Source organism: Artemia sp. Qi Xiang Cuo, chromosome 15, assembly GCF_049724085.1.
Source record: "Artemia sp. Qi Xiang Cuo chromosome 15, ASM4972408v1, whole genome shotgun sequence".
NCBI classification, from domain to species: Eukaryota; Metazoa; Arthropoda; class Branchiopoda; order Anostraca; family Artemiidae; genus Artemia; species Artemia sp. Qi Xiang Cuo.
This window is the reverse complement of record NC_142808.1, coordinates 57,440,299-57,457,649: the sequence shown is the minus strand read 5'-3', so window position 1 is coordinate 57,457,649 and position 17,351 is coordinate 57,440,299. Positions and strand designations below refer to the sequence as shown.

Genomic DNA, 17,351 nt, shown 5'->3' with positions numbered 1-17,351 from the left:
TTTTTTAATAGAATTTTACTTAGAAAATTTTACTATTAATTCATTACACTTATATTATTTTATCATACTTATATTTATGTTATTAGACAGTTATTAGATTCGTTAATTATTCTTAAATTCTATAAGTTGTCATTGATATTTGTATTTTTTAATTGTTATTAACTGAAATACAATATTATAACATTTATAGAAAAAAGTTTTCGTTGATTCAAAAATTTTTTAATAAGAATTTAATAGAATATATGACAAATAATGACCAATGCAGAAACTTGCTTTCGGAAATGTTTTACAATTTACCTCTGGTCGTATGAAGTAACAATAAAATTACGTAATTAGTGACGATTTGAGAATCAGAAGGCACTGAATTGGCGAATTTATAGTATGGTCTGGACTGATCCTACACTATAGGCCAAACAGTTTCCTGTTAATAAGAATTTCTTAGAACATTCTATCGTGAATGGTACCTGATATGATTAGAATTTTCTCGATTATGTTATCTCAAAACTAAAAAAAAAATTCCTGATAACAAAATTCATTTATTCAGCTTATGCTTACCAACTTATCAATTTATAGAAATAAAAAAGTAAAATATTGAATAGACTTCAACAGCAAAAACATGACAATCTATACTTAACTTAAACTTGTTACATTTCAAGAGCACCTACACCTTTTACTTGGAAATTTTTGAAGCCCCAACCCTCTTCCATTTCAACTTAATTTTTTTTTTATTCTGCCATTTTTTTGTAAAGTTAGGGTAATATCTGAGAATAAATGGAAGTGAAATGAATTCACCTTCATTCATAATTTTTTTTTGTGATATATTGATCAAAACTAGAGGGGGGAGGGGAAGTGAGAAAAAAAAAGAAAAATGAAGAGAGAATAAAAGTGAGGTAAAGAGAAATAATTAAAGGGAGAACGATTCAAATAGGAAGAGAGAGGGGGGAGACGGAGAAAGAGAGAGTTTCATTAAATTACTTCCCGTTTACACTTAAAACATATAATGAACTAAACCCAGTAATTAAGGGGAGGAAACTTCGTTTACTTTGGGATATTTTATACATTTTAGGATATTGGGCAAAAACCAGCTTTAGTTCATTCATCACAGAAAATTGGGTTCAGTTTTATTAGTCTTAGGCCTCAAAACATTCCGTAAAATTGGTTTTTGTAGAAAATTTGTTCACGAATAGTTTCGAAAATTACATTATTTCATAAAGACAAACAGATTATCAAAAAACAAATATTTACAACAAGATCTTATCGAAAAGCAATAAAATAATAGATGCAACTATAGAAGCAATAAAAGATATAATAAAAGTAATGTAATAAAAGATAAAATGGCAGCAATAACAGAAGCAATAAAATATATAATACAAGTAATATAATGAAAGATACAATAGCAGAAATAAAAGAAGCAACAATTAAAAACGCGATTTGTTAGAGAAGCAATGAAAGATTTTTGAATAAAATACCAATATGCACCATATAGTCTTCATCTCAGGGTGCTATTTCTTTACATGACACACATTACATATATGGCCACGCTTGTCGGACTCTACATAGTGTAAACGATTATTGAGAGTGGGTAGATCCTCGGCTGAAACTATCTTATTTTCTCAATAGTTTTTTCTATAGGCACCTCAAAAAAAATATCTACACAAATAGTACAAACATAGATTATCATAAATTACTATTAACAGCTGTTCCATACATCTACATGAATTGCACGTAAAGTTACAAAATTCAGTGTGAATCTACATTACAGGTTATATCATACAAGGTCGAACACTGTTTTTTTTAGGGGAGGTTATATCATACAGGCTCGAACAGTTTTTTTTTTAGGGAGGTTATCAAACAGTTCATGGTAACGAACTGTAAGCAAGGAGCAACCCGGCTCAATAGTAGCCAAAACTCTAAAAATCGAAATTTCGATACCAATAGATACATCAAAAGAATTTGATTTTAATGCAGATTCCAAATATATAAGTTTCATCAAGTTTAGCTTCACCCATCAAAAGTGACGAGCCTGAAAATGTTTGCCTTATTTTCAAAAAAAGGGGGAAACACCCCCTTAAAGTGATAGCATCTTAATGAAAATCAAGCCATCAGATTCAGCGTATCAGAAAACCCTACTGTAGAGGTTTCAAGTTCCTATCAAAAATGTGGAATTTTGTATTTTTTGCCAGAAGAAAGATCACAGATGCATGTTTATTTGTTTTGTTTTTCTTTGTTTGTTTTTATTCAGTAGTGACCGTATCGATCCAGTGGTCCTAGAATATCGTGAGAGGGCTCATTCAAATGGAAATTAAAAGTTCTAGTGCCCTTTTAAAGTGACCAATAAAAATTGGAGGGCCACTAGGCCCCCTCCCATGCTCATTTTTCCCAAAGTCACCCGATCAAAATTTTGAGAAAACCATTTTGTTCAGCATAGTCGAAAATACAATAACTATGTCTTTGAGGATGACTTAATCCCCCACATTCCTCGGGAGAAGAGCTGCAAGCTATGAATTTTGCCCATTGTTTACATATACTATTGGTTATTGGAAAGTATACAGACGTTTTCAGGAGGGATTTTTCTGGTGGGGGGGGCGTCGGAGGAAGGAGTTAAGTGGGAGGATCTTTCTATGGAGAATGTTTTCATGGGGGAAGGAACATTTCTATGAAGGGGGAGCCGAATTACCCAGCATTATTTAAGAACCGATCAGAAAATAAATAAAAAAAAAACATGTTTTTTCAAATGAAAGTAAGGAGAAAAATTAAAACCTAAACCGAACAGAAATTATTATGTGTATAAGAGTGTTCGCCTCCTAGTCAGTACCTCACTGTTTACGCTAAAGTTTTTTTTTTAGTACTTTCAAAAGAGCTATCTATTCCAATTAAACGGCCTTTTTGATTAAGGGATCATTCTTAAGGAACTGGAACAAAATTCGAACTTTAGCGTAAAGAGCGCAGTATTGATTAGGGGGCAAACCCCCTCATATACGGAATAATTTCTGCTCGTTTTGAGTTTTAATATTGCTCCTTGCTTTCAGTTGATTTTTTTTTTTTTTTTTAATATCATACCGGTTCTAACACGTTTTTTTGTCAAATCGTATCAACAGTTTGAATAAGAAATACCTATAAATAAAAAAAATAACCTATGTATCGTTTTACGAGGGCCTGGTTCTTGAAGTTCCCCAGAGCACGCACCTGATACTATGCCTAGTTTTCTAGAAAAATACCCAAACATAGCAAAAATTCCAGTCTGAATGAAGCATTCATCTACATGACGTGAAACTGCCTACCATATGTGACACCACACCTGTCTTTATGGAATACAGAGAAAAACCGGAAAAAAAACAGTAAAAACAGAAAAATAGTAAAGAACAAAAAATTGTTTATGTACAACCACTAAATAGAAATACAGCCACTACTATCTACATTTGATTGTTCATTCATCATATACTCGGTATCCATTTTTGGTTTTGATAAAGTTACAAAAAAAATTTTATTAAGCTTTATATATTTTAGTTTTAATTCTCAATCTCTAATTTAAAAAAAAGGTATTAACTGTACAAAGTGCAGCAAAGAATAGCAAAGAAACATACTAAAACCTTAGATAGAAGACAATTGTAAATCTTTTATCTTCATTTTGAATAAATTACACTAGGTTTATATATAGAACATGAAAAATATCTGCCCACAAATAAAAAAACTATGTATTATTTTGGGAGGGCCTTGTCCTTGAAGCACCCCAGTGCACGCACCTTAGACTATGCCTAGTTTTCTAGAAAAATACCCAAACATAGCAAAAATTTTGTTCTGAATGAAGCATTCATCTACATGACGTGAAACTGCCTACCATATGTGACACCACACCTGTCTTTATGGAATACAGAGAAAAACCGGAAAAAAAACAGTAAAAACAGAAAAATAGTAAAGAACAAAAAATTGTTTATGTGCAGCCATTAACTAGAAATACAGCCCCTACCATCTACACTTGATTGTTCATTCGTCATATACTCAGTATCCATTTTTGGTTGTGATAAAGTTACAAAAAATAAACTTTTATTAAACCTTATATATTTCATTTTTAATTCTCAATCTCTTAATTTTCTTTTAAAAAGGGTATTAACTCCAGCAAAGACACATACTGAAACCTTAGATGGAATACAAATGTAAATTTGTTATCTTCAATTTGAATAAATTATAATAGGTTTATACATAGAGCATTAATAATATCTGTATGATGGACAAATAATTCAACTAACAGAAGTGCAGCTCATTGACGTTGATGGAACTCCCACGGGTGGCACTTGCTCTCCATGGGTGCTAAAAAATCTTTTAGCACCATGGGTGCTTTTAGCTCCATGGGTGCTAAAAAAAACAGCCAGGGTGGCACTTTGTCTCACCTGTAAAATCATTTCACTCTCCACCCACATGTAGCACATGTTTGTTAATTTTAGTCTATCTTCCATTGAAGCTATTGGATAAAACAGACGATGTTTGTCAAACGATTCTTCCACATTCAATAGAGCTACCGCTTACGACAGTACTTCAGAAAAATTTACTTAGTAAAAGTTCATTCACCCATACCTGGGTTACAGTATATGTGTCTTATCATAGCTCTATTGTTCATTTGAACTTTTGAATAAATGAAATAACATTTGTTCGTAAATATGAATATGGTCAGCAAGAGAATTAAATTACAGCACCGGTTGGAAATCGATTCTTAAAATGAGTTGGAACTGTTGAGTGACGTGATGGTTCTCACTCCATTGGTTGTTGACAAAAAATTTGCAAAATAATTGATAGAAATGGCCCTCTTCTTTGATTGTCCTAAAAAGTGTCAATGATAATCAAATAATTTAGACCACATTTGTCCGTATAACACGAATGCGATCAGCATGAGTGGCAAAGTACCAAACTTATTGAAGCATCGTTCTTCCAGATGCATTGGAACTAGCCTGAGAGGTGGTTGGTCCATCTTTGCAGAACAGGGCTCTGTACGCAGCTCGATATTGGCGATTGCTGGCAGCATATATGACAGGATTCACTACACACGAAGCCCAAGCGAGAATAGAAGCGAAAACATGCAACACTGGAACAGTTATCTAAAAAAAATAATTAAGAATCAACAGGTGCAAAAGCAACTCAAGACATTTAAACACACGCACGTGCAGTTTTGACGTGAATCTGTCCTATGGCTAGCCCAAAATACCCCCTGCTTCTGGTGAAGTCTACCAAAATACCCGAATCTTTTTCCCGGGTGTCTTGACCATTTGCCACTTAGAAAGCAAATCTGGTAATAGGAAACAATTCTGTTTATATTCTAAGAAAGTTGCTGTCGCATTTTCGACACTTGAAAGTTTCGACACTAAATTATTAGCGAAAATCACTAATAATCCTTTATTTTCAAAGGGGCATCACTAATTTAAATAGTTGTCTCATGCTCCAAAAGCTTTTAATTAGTTACTGTTTATTTTATACTGAACTGTAAAAAAATCAAACAGCCTATTAGAAATAACAAAGCCATTTTAGTAAACGTAAATCTCTTTCCGGAAACATATACAGAAAAATTCGGGTATTATTATTAACAATCAGCTAATTAGTACTAGTTATTGAGCTCACCACGTTGATGGCTTTTTATAAATTTTTTTAGGCAAAGCTTTGTCTTCGTTTTTGTGGCGAAAACGTTACTTGGATTTGACAATAATTGCTTACGAAGAATAATTGCGATTTGTTGGGCTGAGTACCCACCACCAGGGTCAGATTTCTCACCAAGCAGCCTCAAATAACAGACGAAGTACGAATTAGAAAGTGGCGATACTGTGTTGCATGAATCGAATGAGGCAAGGAGGACTTCCCTATGACGTTTGGAGCTGGATTGCTCCGGGCTTCTGGAAGAGTGACACATCACAAATCGCCATTGGTCGTTCCCTTGAAGTTTACGCAAGGGTCATATGATCATCACTCAATGAGCCATGATCTCTAGCTGAGGATCATCTGACATGGAGGTCAGCCATTGTTGCCCTTTATGCCACTAGGTGTCGAAGGATCTAAGTCTAAGTGAGTCTTCATTATGACTCTCATGGCAAAATCACCCGTGGTTTTTGACTTTTTTTGTCAGATCTAGATCTAGTCTTCATCGGTTCTTTTTAAGTCTTGAAAGGCAAATTATGATATTCAGGGATGATTGATCGTTTAATAAGCAGCGCGTGGTCAAGAATTTGTTTACTCTTTTAATGTACAAGTTGAACTTGAATATTAACGGCATCAATGACTTTCATTGAAAAAAAATCCCGCTCATTTTCTGAGATGACAGCTGTCATATCTTTGACAGCTCAAAACAATTTCTAAATAATCATTTACTTTCAAACCTCAAGCAACATTATTTAAAGACTGGTTGAGCCAGGTGACTCTGCCTACGCACGCATTTTTGTTCGTTGTTTAACTTGCTAAACTCCTGTTTCTACTCTGAAAGTTTGCTGCTTAGAAAGCAAAGCTAGACGATACAGTTCAATGCAAAAACGATAAAAACCCGTTTCGTTCAAGCACACAGGTAATATTATAATACTAATTTAGATAGATGTCTCTGTCTCTGGTTTCACCAATCAGATTTTGCCTCAACTATTGAACAAAAAATCACCTGTTCAAGTCGTATTTAATTTCTAGTTGTCCCACAAATCAACCAGCCGAACAGGTAGAATCTAATTTCAGATTTTTTTTTTTTTCTTGGCAGTTACGTTGTAACTTTTTTATTTTTGTATTGCTGGTTGTCTTGATTAATACTGCACAGGTAAGTGAAGCTATCAGGCTGATGGATTTTTTTGTAATGTAACATTCCTCTTCACCCTCGTTTATTTGCAATCGAAGCAACTTAGTTTTCATAAACTTATTTTTCAAATATATAATTGCACTCTAGGCTGTACGAGCCTTCAAAACTTCATTCCGCTAAAAGTTGTATCTAGGACACTCAAATCATCTGTATATTCTAAGTCTAAGGGAATTTCACTCTATCATTAGATTCCATGGTTTTTCATAGCCTTTGGCGTGTTCCTTAGACAAATTCCATAAGAAGCAATCCATGTAAACGAAGATAAGCGCAACCCTGCTATGAAACAAGTCTAATAACTGAATTTTTCATTACAACTTCATGCAACAACAAAATTTATTATTCATGCCGATTCTGAATTTTTAACTTAGATCGCTTCCTTGCCTGTGAGTCCAGGCAACTTCATTCCCCGTTTTGCCTACAAGTCCAGTGGACATTGTCCGTCATGAGTCAACCTAAAATCTCGTTCATTCCAGTTGCAATTCCAGTGGGCTTTCCCAGTAGGCAAAACTCGTACAATATGAGCAATTTCAGCTACCCAATTCCCTGAAGGTCCTGTGGAAATGGTCAGTCATAAATCTTTGAATCCTTTTTTTTTGGGGGGGGGCCTCCAATTTCATTCAAAAGGCTTATGAAACTGATAGACTATTTGAATTACCCTTACTTCATGCCTATCAGCCTTAGATCTGCTATAGGATGGATGATAGACTATCTATCGACAAGTGAAATGAATCATTCTTATACAATTCTGAAAAACTAATGTCAGCTGTGCCTCCCACAAAGACTATATTCCTTGGCTCTACTCCAATTAGCCAAGGCTCTCAAGGTTTTCATCATTTCCTCCAAATTAATTTTAATTCAATAATCAACGGACGTCATTGCTATAAACAATGCTCGTTATTGCTATAAGCACATAAAACAATTTCATAATTTTAAAAACAAAAATTAAAGAACTTTACAAAGCAAATGCCTTAAATAAACTCTTTTTCTCGAAGTATTACTGTATCAAAGTTAAATATTCATTTCAAAAGTCAGGATTGGGTGTGGGGGTAGCCTCCCCGCATTAAGTATATTAAAACCCAACGGAATTAAATAAAGAAGCAAATCTTTTTTTTCAAAAAATTAAATACTGACGTGAAAACGTAAACGAACCAATATTATATGAGAAGACTGCCCCTCCTCAGCTCCCAGTACTTTAATTTGGGGCTTGATCTTATGTCCCAATTTTTAAATATCAACTATACAAACAGAAGGGAATAAAAATTATTTGGAAATAAGAAGTATTTTTAAAGTACTATTAAATTTAAATGTGAAGAACGGGTTGAGGTGGCGTAGCTTCCCTTCCATTCCGAATGTATTATGTTCGTTTTAGGTCTTATTGTCTCCTTTTATTATCATTTGAGGAATTTGTTTTTTTACATTCAATAGTATACTGAGCAGTTATAATTTTAATCGCGTGAACGGCAAAACCTGAGTGAAATAGATAACTGTTCTGATGCTCCTTGTATTCCACTCGTTACCAGTGGTGTCAATTCAGTAAAATTATGGGGGGGGGGATCTATTTTTTAAAATCCATGGAGGACAGTTTTTTAAAATTTTTTTTTTTAAATGAAAACAAGCATTTAAAAAAATAATTTTTCAAAATCTAAGGGGGAAAATGCCCCCCCCCCCGCTCTAAAATGACACCAGTTTTTTTTATTCTTTCAGTTAAACCCATTTTCAGCCATTACTGAGATAAAAGAGATTAAATGTCCTGTATATTGCATTTTGAAAGCGAAGGTTTTATCACTAGAATCTTTCTTTTCTTTTTACCATAAACAGAGCAAATAAAACAGTTCAATGACTTGATTTGTTTAGTCGGTTTCGTCCCTCATATCTCTGAAAAATAATGAAGAATTGGTAGTGTTTTCGATTTGAATAATTTGTTTTAACTTATTGAAACTATTGGCCTCCTTTAAGCTGCTATTTTATATAATACATACATAGATGCTTTCCATTAAATTCACCAATTGGGAGGGGAGTTCTTAAGAAACCATTCAAAGAAAGCCAGAAATCACTGGGAGGAATTAAATAGCTGATATCTAAACAGGATGGGAGGGCTGGAGTTTATGCAGCTGTGTTAGAATCAGATAACTTGGTGCTTGAATTGTTATTAGTAGAAATAGATGCTACTAGAGTTATGTTTGTTGTTTGAACATGCAGTTTAGGTTGGTTTTGTAAAATACTTTCCACTAGGTTTAATTCTTAATCAGCTCGTTCTTTGGAAATGACAAAGATTAGAAAACAAATAAAAATGTTCACGATTTATGGATTTATGTCACGCCTTAAAACGTGCTTAAAACGTGCTCATAAGGGGTTAGTAGCTCTGTTATGGTTAGTAGCTCCCTTCAATAAGGGATTACTTTTAATAGCTGTGTCTCGTGGACTTTCTAACTGTCTGAATTTCTTCGGTAAATGTTTTAGTCAATTTTTTCGGAAGTATTTTTTTGCACGACTACACTATGTCCTACGGTAGTTATTTCATTTAGTTTATTCATTTTTTCATGACAACATAAGTGAGTTAAGATGATTGTTCTGGTGTTCCGGGCATTACACTCGTTATGATTTTAGTTAAACGGTTGTATTTCCATTTTTGTTAGCTTTTATTATTTTTACTCTCATTAGTAGGTCAACATAGGTCATTCATCTTAGTTCAACGACAATCAAATTTCCTTTGTCATATATTCCGCCATCTAAACATAAATTCCCCAAAATCTTCGATTTTTAGCTGATTCATTCGTTGAATCTGACGCAAGGATGTACCCAGACGGTGGGGGTTTCAGGGTTCAACTCCAAAGTGCAATAATTACTAAGGTTTATGGGCCATTTTTAATTCAAATCTTGAACTTTTTTTTATTATTTCCTCTAGAAAAACTTCCTGTGTACGCGCCTGTTCTGATAGACAATCGATCTAATTAAGAACACTAGGGTACGTTTTCGAAATCATGGTTGGTCGAAATGGAATTGATATTGGCTACAGATTGCAGTATAAGGAACATCGGGTAGATAAAGCACCTTCTATTATTGGTTATTCCTGCATTCCTGAAAGAGCGGTCACCTTTGCCAGGTAGGATGGGGTAACTCATGATTCACGCCGTAAGTAAGTAAACAATTATTATTGTTTTTTATCTACTTAAACTAAACTATAGTAAGCTTAACATTTTTTATAAGTATTGTTTTTTTTTTCTTTTTGGTTATTGTTCTTCACACTTATTTTTCAAGCCAGACGCATTTTAGGATAACCATTATAATTTAATAGTTTTTAAGTTATTGATTAAATTTATATTATCTTCATTCTTCCTTTTTTATTTACAATTTTTTCCTAAAATTTATTTCCTATTCAAATATATGCTTATTAAGAATTCCTTACTTCATCGTCAGCAACATTAACTACCATCAGGGGTAAGAAGCACAACAGAAATGTACAAAATATGGTGAGCATCATTCTGGTAAGTCTCAAATCTTCTTTCCTTTGCGAATTTCCTTTTGGCTCGTTTGAAGACTGGACAGACATGCCATTTGATTGGCTGATACTTTTTTGACTCAGTTTGCTTGGTGATGTACTGGAAGTGAAAAATTATTTGTAATCAATGAAAGTTTTAAGAAAGTTTAAGAGAGAAAAACGGGTTTAATTTAAATCAAGTAGTGAACAAAACGTACTAAAAATGTACTAAAAAGAAACAAAACATAAAAACATTAATTAAAAAGAAAATCCCAATATTTCAATTCCACATCAGGGAGCCTTTATCAAAGATAAAGAAAAAAAAGGAGAAAAACAAAATAATTTGAATCATAAAAAAACAACACAACAAGAAAGAGAAAATAAAGGACAAAAGACAAACAAATGAATAAACTCATATTTTAATAAAACTTTCTCAATACTGCTTAACTGTAACACAAAATAGAAACATCCAAATCTCTAGATATTTTTCCTCTATAGGATCAGGTTGGCAAACTGAGTCTGTCTAAAATAAAATACTATATTTATTTGAAGGAAATTTACAAAAAACAAAACTCAGGTCACCACCCCTGATTAAAACGCAAGTTTTTGTATATTTGTTTGCTTTTTTTTCTCTCTCTCTTTCTTGTTGTGTTTTTTTGTATGTTTTTTTTTTAAATAAATCAAATTATTTTTGTTTTTTCTCCTTTTTTTGATAAAGGCTGCCAGATATTGAGTTGAAATATTCGAACTTTTAATTAATTAATATCTTTTGTTGTGTTTGTTTTTAGCACGTTTTGTTCACTGTTTGGTTTAAATTAAACCTGTTTTCTCACTTAAACTTTCATAAGTATTCGTAAATGGAAAAGCAGTGTGGTCTAAGAAATTATCTAATGAATGAAGCTTTAGGGAACAAAAATCAGGAATGTGCATTACCATAGCTGTAGTGACGGTAGTTCTACACCTAACCCGGGGTCCACAAAGTTGCAATTTTAGGTACTGGTACAAAATGCGGACACTACTAAAGAAGTCAAGTTTGGTTAATGCTAATGAAATAAAATAAAATAAAATAGGATGAATATATAATAATTTATAAACAAATTTGGGCAATATATTTAAACATTAGGGGGGGGGTAAAGCATACCATATATTAAATACTTAACCTAACCTAGGTACCTTTTCACCCTCCTAAACCCCAAAAACAACAGTTTAAATATCGTAAACGCAATGAAAACCACGCTTTGCATTCTATTTCTCTATAGCAGTCTCTTGCAAATAACCCGTTTGACGGGCTTCGTCTCTTGTACAATATATAGTAGTGTCCACATAATGCACTAGTACCCAATTTTACTTCAGAAGCGTCGCACTTCCACTTCCATTTTCCCTTCCATCGCACTTCCACTTTCTGGTTGGTTTTGACGAGTAGGTTCGAGGTAGAGAAATAATGTACAACATTTTGAACAAAAGTAAATATTGAATAATTAATAAAAAGTTTAGAGAAAACCTGTAATTTATTCCAAGACTGAAAAACAAAACAAGAATGAATATAAACCGTGAGAGTTTGGGAGAAAGTGCCTGAAAAGTGTACAGTGAGAGGGTAAAAGAGAGTAAAGAGGGTAAGGGAGAAAATATGCTAGGCCTACATTGTGTCAGTTAAATCAAAAGTATTTTCAATTAAAAAGCATTTTAAATGTCCTTTGTAAATAGCTCAATAAATAAATAGCTTAATAGCTTAATAAATTTCTCACTGCTAGACTGGATAGAGGAGGAGGATGTGCGGCTGTGTTGGCCTCAGGCGGCTTAGTACTGCTGTGACTTGTTGTTAGTAGTAGTAGTATTATTTAAAGCTGCCACAGAAATATTGGGTGTCAACCCTAAAATATCATTTCTTGGGTGTCCGGTCTGAATCAAAATATACCGAAATTGTCAACAAAATTAGTAGCCGCGTGAATCATGGATAATACAATTTAAGCCCCGCCTTAAGTAGTGAAACCGCTTTTCTAATTTGGTGATTAACAGCAATACGGATCTTTCGTTTTTGGGCAATACTGTAAATAAGGTTATGAGCCCACTAACTAGTATAAGTAAAACACTAATTTTGTTACTCATCTTAGTATTGGAAAAATACCCTGTTACTGGTTTGGGATAGATATTGGTACTGGTACATTATGTGGGCACTGCTATATATTGTACAAGGAAACCAGTCAAGAACACCCGTCAAACAGGTTATTTGCAAGAAACCGCTATAGATAAATGACTGCAAATCCGTGGTTTCTCAACGAGTTACAATATTTAAACGATTGTTTTTTTATTTAAGGGGGAAAAAGGTACCTAAGTTAGATTAGTTTAGGTTACATTGAACAAAAAACTCAAACTTGAATAGTTCTAAAAGGATGAAAACAGTAACAAAAATAAGGGTCGTAAAAAAAATATGAATTTACTAATTGTTACAAACGTTTTTATATTCATTTTTTTTTTTTACTTGATTGGTATTCTAATACTCTTTTAAAATTTTGTTTCTATTAAAGCAGAATTGACATTTTAGTCCTTATAAGTGATTCGAGGCCGTCAGTGGGGGAGGGGGTGGATATAAGACTTGGAGGGAGCTATCTCAAGGATATATTTTTTTTGGGGTGGGGGGTAGATTCAGAGAATCTTGTTCCACAAGAAAAAAAAAAAATCCTCACCATCAAGAATTTTAAGAGTTCAAGCATTAACAAAGTTAAAATCTGAATTTGACAGAGACAAACTGTATGAGCCAATACCTGGTTAAATACGAGTAATTAGCAAAAAAAAATCCAGACAAAGTTTTGGGTATAAAGCTCCTTAGGTTAGGTTACATATTTAATATATGGTATGCTTTACCCCCCACCAGTGGTGGATCCAGGGGAGGGGCAAGGGGGCGCCCCCCTAGCGTAGTCTAAAGCAGTGTAATTCACTTAATTAACGCAAGTTTGCGTTAATTTAACTTGCTCCTAACAAGAGTTATCGGATCAACCTATTTCCCCCCCCCCTACAAAAATCCTGGATCTGCTCCTGCCCCCCACCCCTCTAATGTGCGAATATATAGCCCAAATTTGCTTATAAACTATCATATATTCATCCTATTTTATTTTATTTAATTAGCATTAACCAAACTTGACTTCTTTAGCAGTGCCCACATAGTGCACCAGTACCTAGATATTTATATTGAAGGAGAATAAGGCATGACCTCTCCATATCTGCCTAATAAAAGAAAGGAAGGTGTTGTCCCGTTTAACCACCTTATACGTGAGTTTTGACAATGCGAAGTGTTTTCTCCGTAATTTGGGTATGAGCTAAGGAATAGGATTCCTGTTACCCTTGTAATACCCATTAAAACGGCGGCGATAAAGTAACTGAAGAATGCTAACAAGACTTCTTATTTTCAATTAATTTTTCTTAAAGCAAAGAACATAAATAGAAAAACAAGGAAATGGAATAACCGACTGTCACTCAATGATTTTTTCAAATATTTCTAATTATGTAGCCGTAATAACATAAATAGTTTTAGTAGCACTAATAACACTAAAGTAGAATACCATCCTATTTTTCTTACTCCTCTTGCAACGAAGAAATACCGGTTTGAAGTACCAGTAAAAAATCACAAGTTTGGTATTAGAATTGATCCTAAAAGACGGTAAGCTTTTCTTACTGTCTTGTACTTACTAAACAAAGAGACTAATAAAAGGAAAGTAAGGCGTGTCTTTTCTAATTATTTTAAACATGAATTAAGACGAGGTGAAATATGCTCTCAACAATCATTATATAAACTTCCTATTGTGTAGAATCCTTGTGATATTTGTTAAACTATTATTATAATATGATTATTGGGCCTGAAAGACCGAGGATAAATAATTTTCTGTATTTATACGGAAGCATTTATACGGAAATCTGATAGTAAAAATAGGAATAATCGACTACCGTTCAATACCATTCCCAAAAATTTCTAACTATGTCGTCGCAATTGTGATAAAATAAATAAGGCTCTTAGCAATAATAAAGTTGAAGCAGGTCTAATTCCTATTTTTCAGGTTGATCTTAGTAATGATGTAGTGACCTGTTACATGTTTCAGAATTGCTAGGAGGAAAAAAGGAGAAAGGGAGAAATGTTCAAAGGAGCCTAATAAAGGAGAAGGGAGGAGAAAAATTCGAAAGGAGAAAAAGGCATGAACCCTTCTAATATGCTTGTGTTAATAATGAGGCTAATGAAAAAGGATGACATGGTCTCATTTAACTGTCTTATATATGAAGTAAGACAAGACAAAATGTACTATCTGCAATTTATGTATAAACTTACTAAGGCGTAGAATCCTTATGACGATTGTAACACCAGTTAAGACGGGTTGTAACATCATTATTGTGCCTGAAACGCCAATAGTAAATAATTTTGCTTGGTGGATAAGTGACCCAAGAACACCAAAACGACTTCATTTTTAGAACTAAAATTGCTTATATAAGAGAAATAAAAAAAAGAAATAGAATAGCGGACTTCTACTCAGTGTTGTTACCAAAGATTTTTAATAGTGCCGTTGCAAGCGTAAAAACGTGAATAAGGCTATTAGCAGTAATAACACTAAAGTAAAACAGATTCCTGTTTTTGTATTCATCTTGTTGTTGAAGCAATGCTCACTTACAGGTTCAGAATCGCGGTTCAAAAGTAGAAAAAGCCATGAGTTTCATAATATACTTATATCAAGTAATAACGAAGCTAGTTAGGAGAAGGAAGGCGTGGTCTCTTCTAATCGTCTTATACACATGAATTAAAGTAAGGCCATACGTAATTTGTAGTTTTAATAATAATTCGTAATTTGGTTGGTAAAATTTACTATCCGTAATTTTCCTATAACCTTGGTAAGGCTTAAAATTTCATGACCTTTGTATCACCAAAAAAACGATGCTTAACCTTGTTATAGTGTCTGAAACACTGAGGATAAATAAGTAACCAAAGCACGCTCACACATCTTCAATTTTGTATTAATTATACTTATAGCGTAGGAATCAGATAGAGAAAAGGCAATGTTATGATCAACTCCCATTCAATGCTTTTCCCAAATATTTCTAATCATGCCGTCCCAATAACGTGAACAAGATTATTAGCACTAATAACTCTGAAGTAGAATAATTTCCTAATCTTTGTATTATAACCTACTCATAAAGAAACCTATGAAATACCAATGCCATAAAGAAGAAGAAGAAGAGACCATAGCAGATGAACTTAAATGTTTACAGTAAAAACACTACAGACTCCAGTTTCGGTCCTGCACTAAAAAGTTCTGCACTAAAAAGGAGTATAATTGCCCCGTCTTCTTAAAATTGGTTTGTTTGAAAACTGATCAATGAAATTTAAAGCCAGCAAAACGAATTAACAATTAAAATCCATGTGATTGGCTCTTCTGTGTGTGCATTTAAGTCATAAAGATGGAAAATCTTTAGAGTCACTAGATTTCTTAACAGTAATTCTTTGTTTCGCTGGGTTCAGTTTATTTAAGAGAGGTTGCATCATGCATGACGTTGCATCATTTGAGAACTTTTCAGTTTCAGTTTTGAAACAAACAAAAGATATTCTTAGAAAATTGCGATTTTCAGGTGTATATATATATATATATATATATATATATATATATATATATATATATATATATATATATATATATATATATATATATATATTATGTTTTAAGAAGACGGGGCAATTTGTATCTCCAATAATAAGGGGTAGCGTGACGGGGAAACGAAAATACGTCAGAGATGTGAGCCAATGAAATTAAAACATAATTGTAACATGGAATGAAGGGAAAGTAATCTCACTTTTTTCCTCTTTGAACAACCACTACTATACAACCTAACTAAACCCAAACGAACAAAACTAAAGCAGAATCAGACAAAACATATCACAAAGCAAAACAATCCAAAAACCGTGCGTAACCGAATACAGCCAACATAACCCCGTATAGCCCGACTTTGCTGTGCTCTATACTAGAGGACGCCTGGAAAAGCAGTCAGCTTGGTCTTAGCGATGTTCTGATTTCTTCTATAAATTAAATAAAAAAACAATTTGTTTAACTGAAAGTAAGGAACAACGTCAAAACTTAAAACCAACATAATTCTGTATATGAGCGGGGTTGCCCCCTCCTTAATTTCTCACTCGTTACGCAACAGTTTTTTACTGCACTGAAAAACGTTCATATTCCAAATAAATGGTCCTTGTGTGTTCAGGAGTTGTTCCTGAGACCTTGGGAGAGAAAGTCAAACTTTATATGTATTTTGTGTAGTTGAAACTTTATATGATTATATGGGTTTCATACCTTAGGTAGGCTACACCTGGGTTTCATACCTGAAGTTTTCCAGAATCCCTACACGAAATTTTTCTTATTTGTCTTTTATTTAAGGTAGTGAAAAAAAAATGAAATGTTTTTGACCCAAATGATTTATAACAAATAGTCGTTCTGTTTCTCTGTTGTACCCTCTTACCTATGATTGTGACTGTGACTATGACTATGCCATATGACTATGTCTTACCTATGACTTAAAATATTCAATCTGGATCGACGCACTTTGATATATATGCAAGTGTATGAAAAAATGATGACAATACAGGGCATTAGAAAACCAAAAGCAAACAGGAATTTCTTTGGTGATTTTCCGTCTTTCTTCAAAATTGTGCAAGAAAATGTTGGTGCGTCTAGGCCAAATGTACCCCAAGAATCAAACATGGTTGGAAGGAGGATTCCAAAGCTGAAAAAGAACAGAGTAATAAGATTCCAAACAATACATTTTTTAACAGATTTAATTCTTAGAGTATAGTCCTGAAAGTATCAGAATCATATAGACTGGTGGTCAAGGCCGTCTACAGGGGTATTTGGGGGCTTGAACCCCCCCCCCTTTCTTCTCTCCAGAAATATTTGTTTGACTCGTAAAAAAATGCATGTAAAAAAATTGTGATACTTTTTCTTAAATTTTTCTTAGAACCACCCCAGCCGAAAAAAAAAGTATATCTCCGAACAAAATCAAGGATACGACCCTGCTGGTGGTACCTCATAT

General features: G+C 33.5%; 1 protein-coding gene across 1 annotated transcript in view; it reads right to left on the bottom strand.

Annotated features, from left to right (window-relative positions):
• Window positions 1-522: 522 nt before the first annotated feature.
• The window catches only part of LOC148943900 (protein trapped in endoderm-1-like), a 118,133-nt gene continuing 101,304 nt past the window's right edge, over window positions 523-17,351 (bottom strand). Inside the window, exons 5-7 of the mRNA XM_089101847.1 lie at window positions 16,830-17,045; window positions 10,221-10,413; window positions 523-5,090 (exon numbers count right to left, since the gene is read on the bottom strand). Of these exons, the coding sequence (XP_088957973.1) occupies window positions 4,905-5,090; window positions 10,221-10,413; window positions 16,830-17,045 (595 nt within the window). The 3' untranslated portion in view covers window positions 523-4,904. The remainder of the gene's footprint in view (window positions 5,091-10,220; window positions 10,414-16,829; window positions 17,046-17,351) is intronic.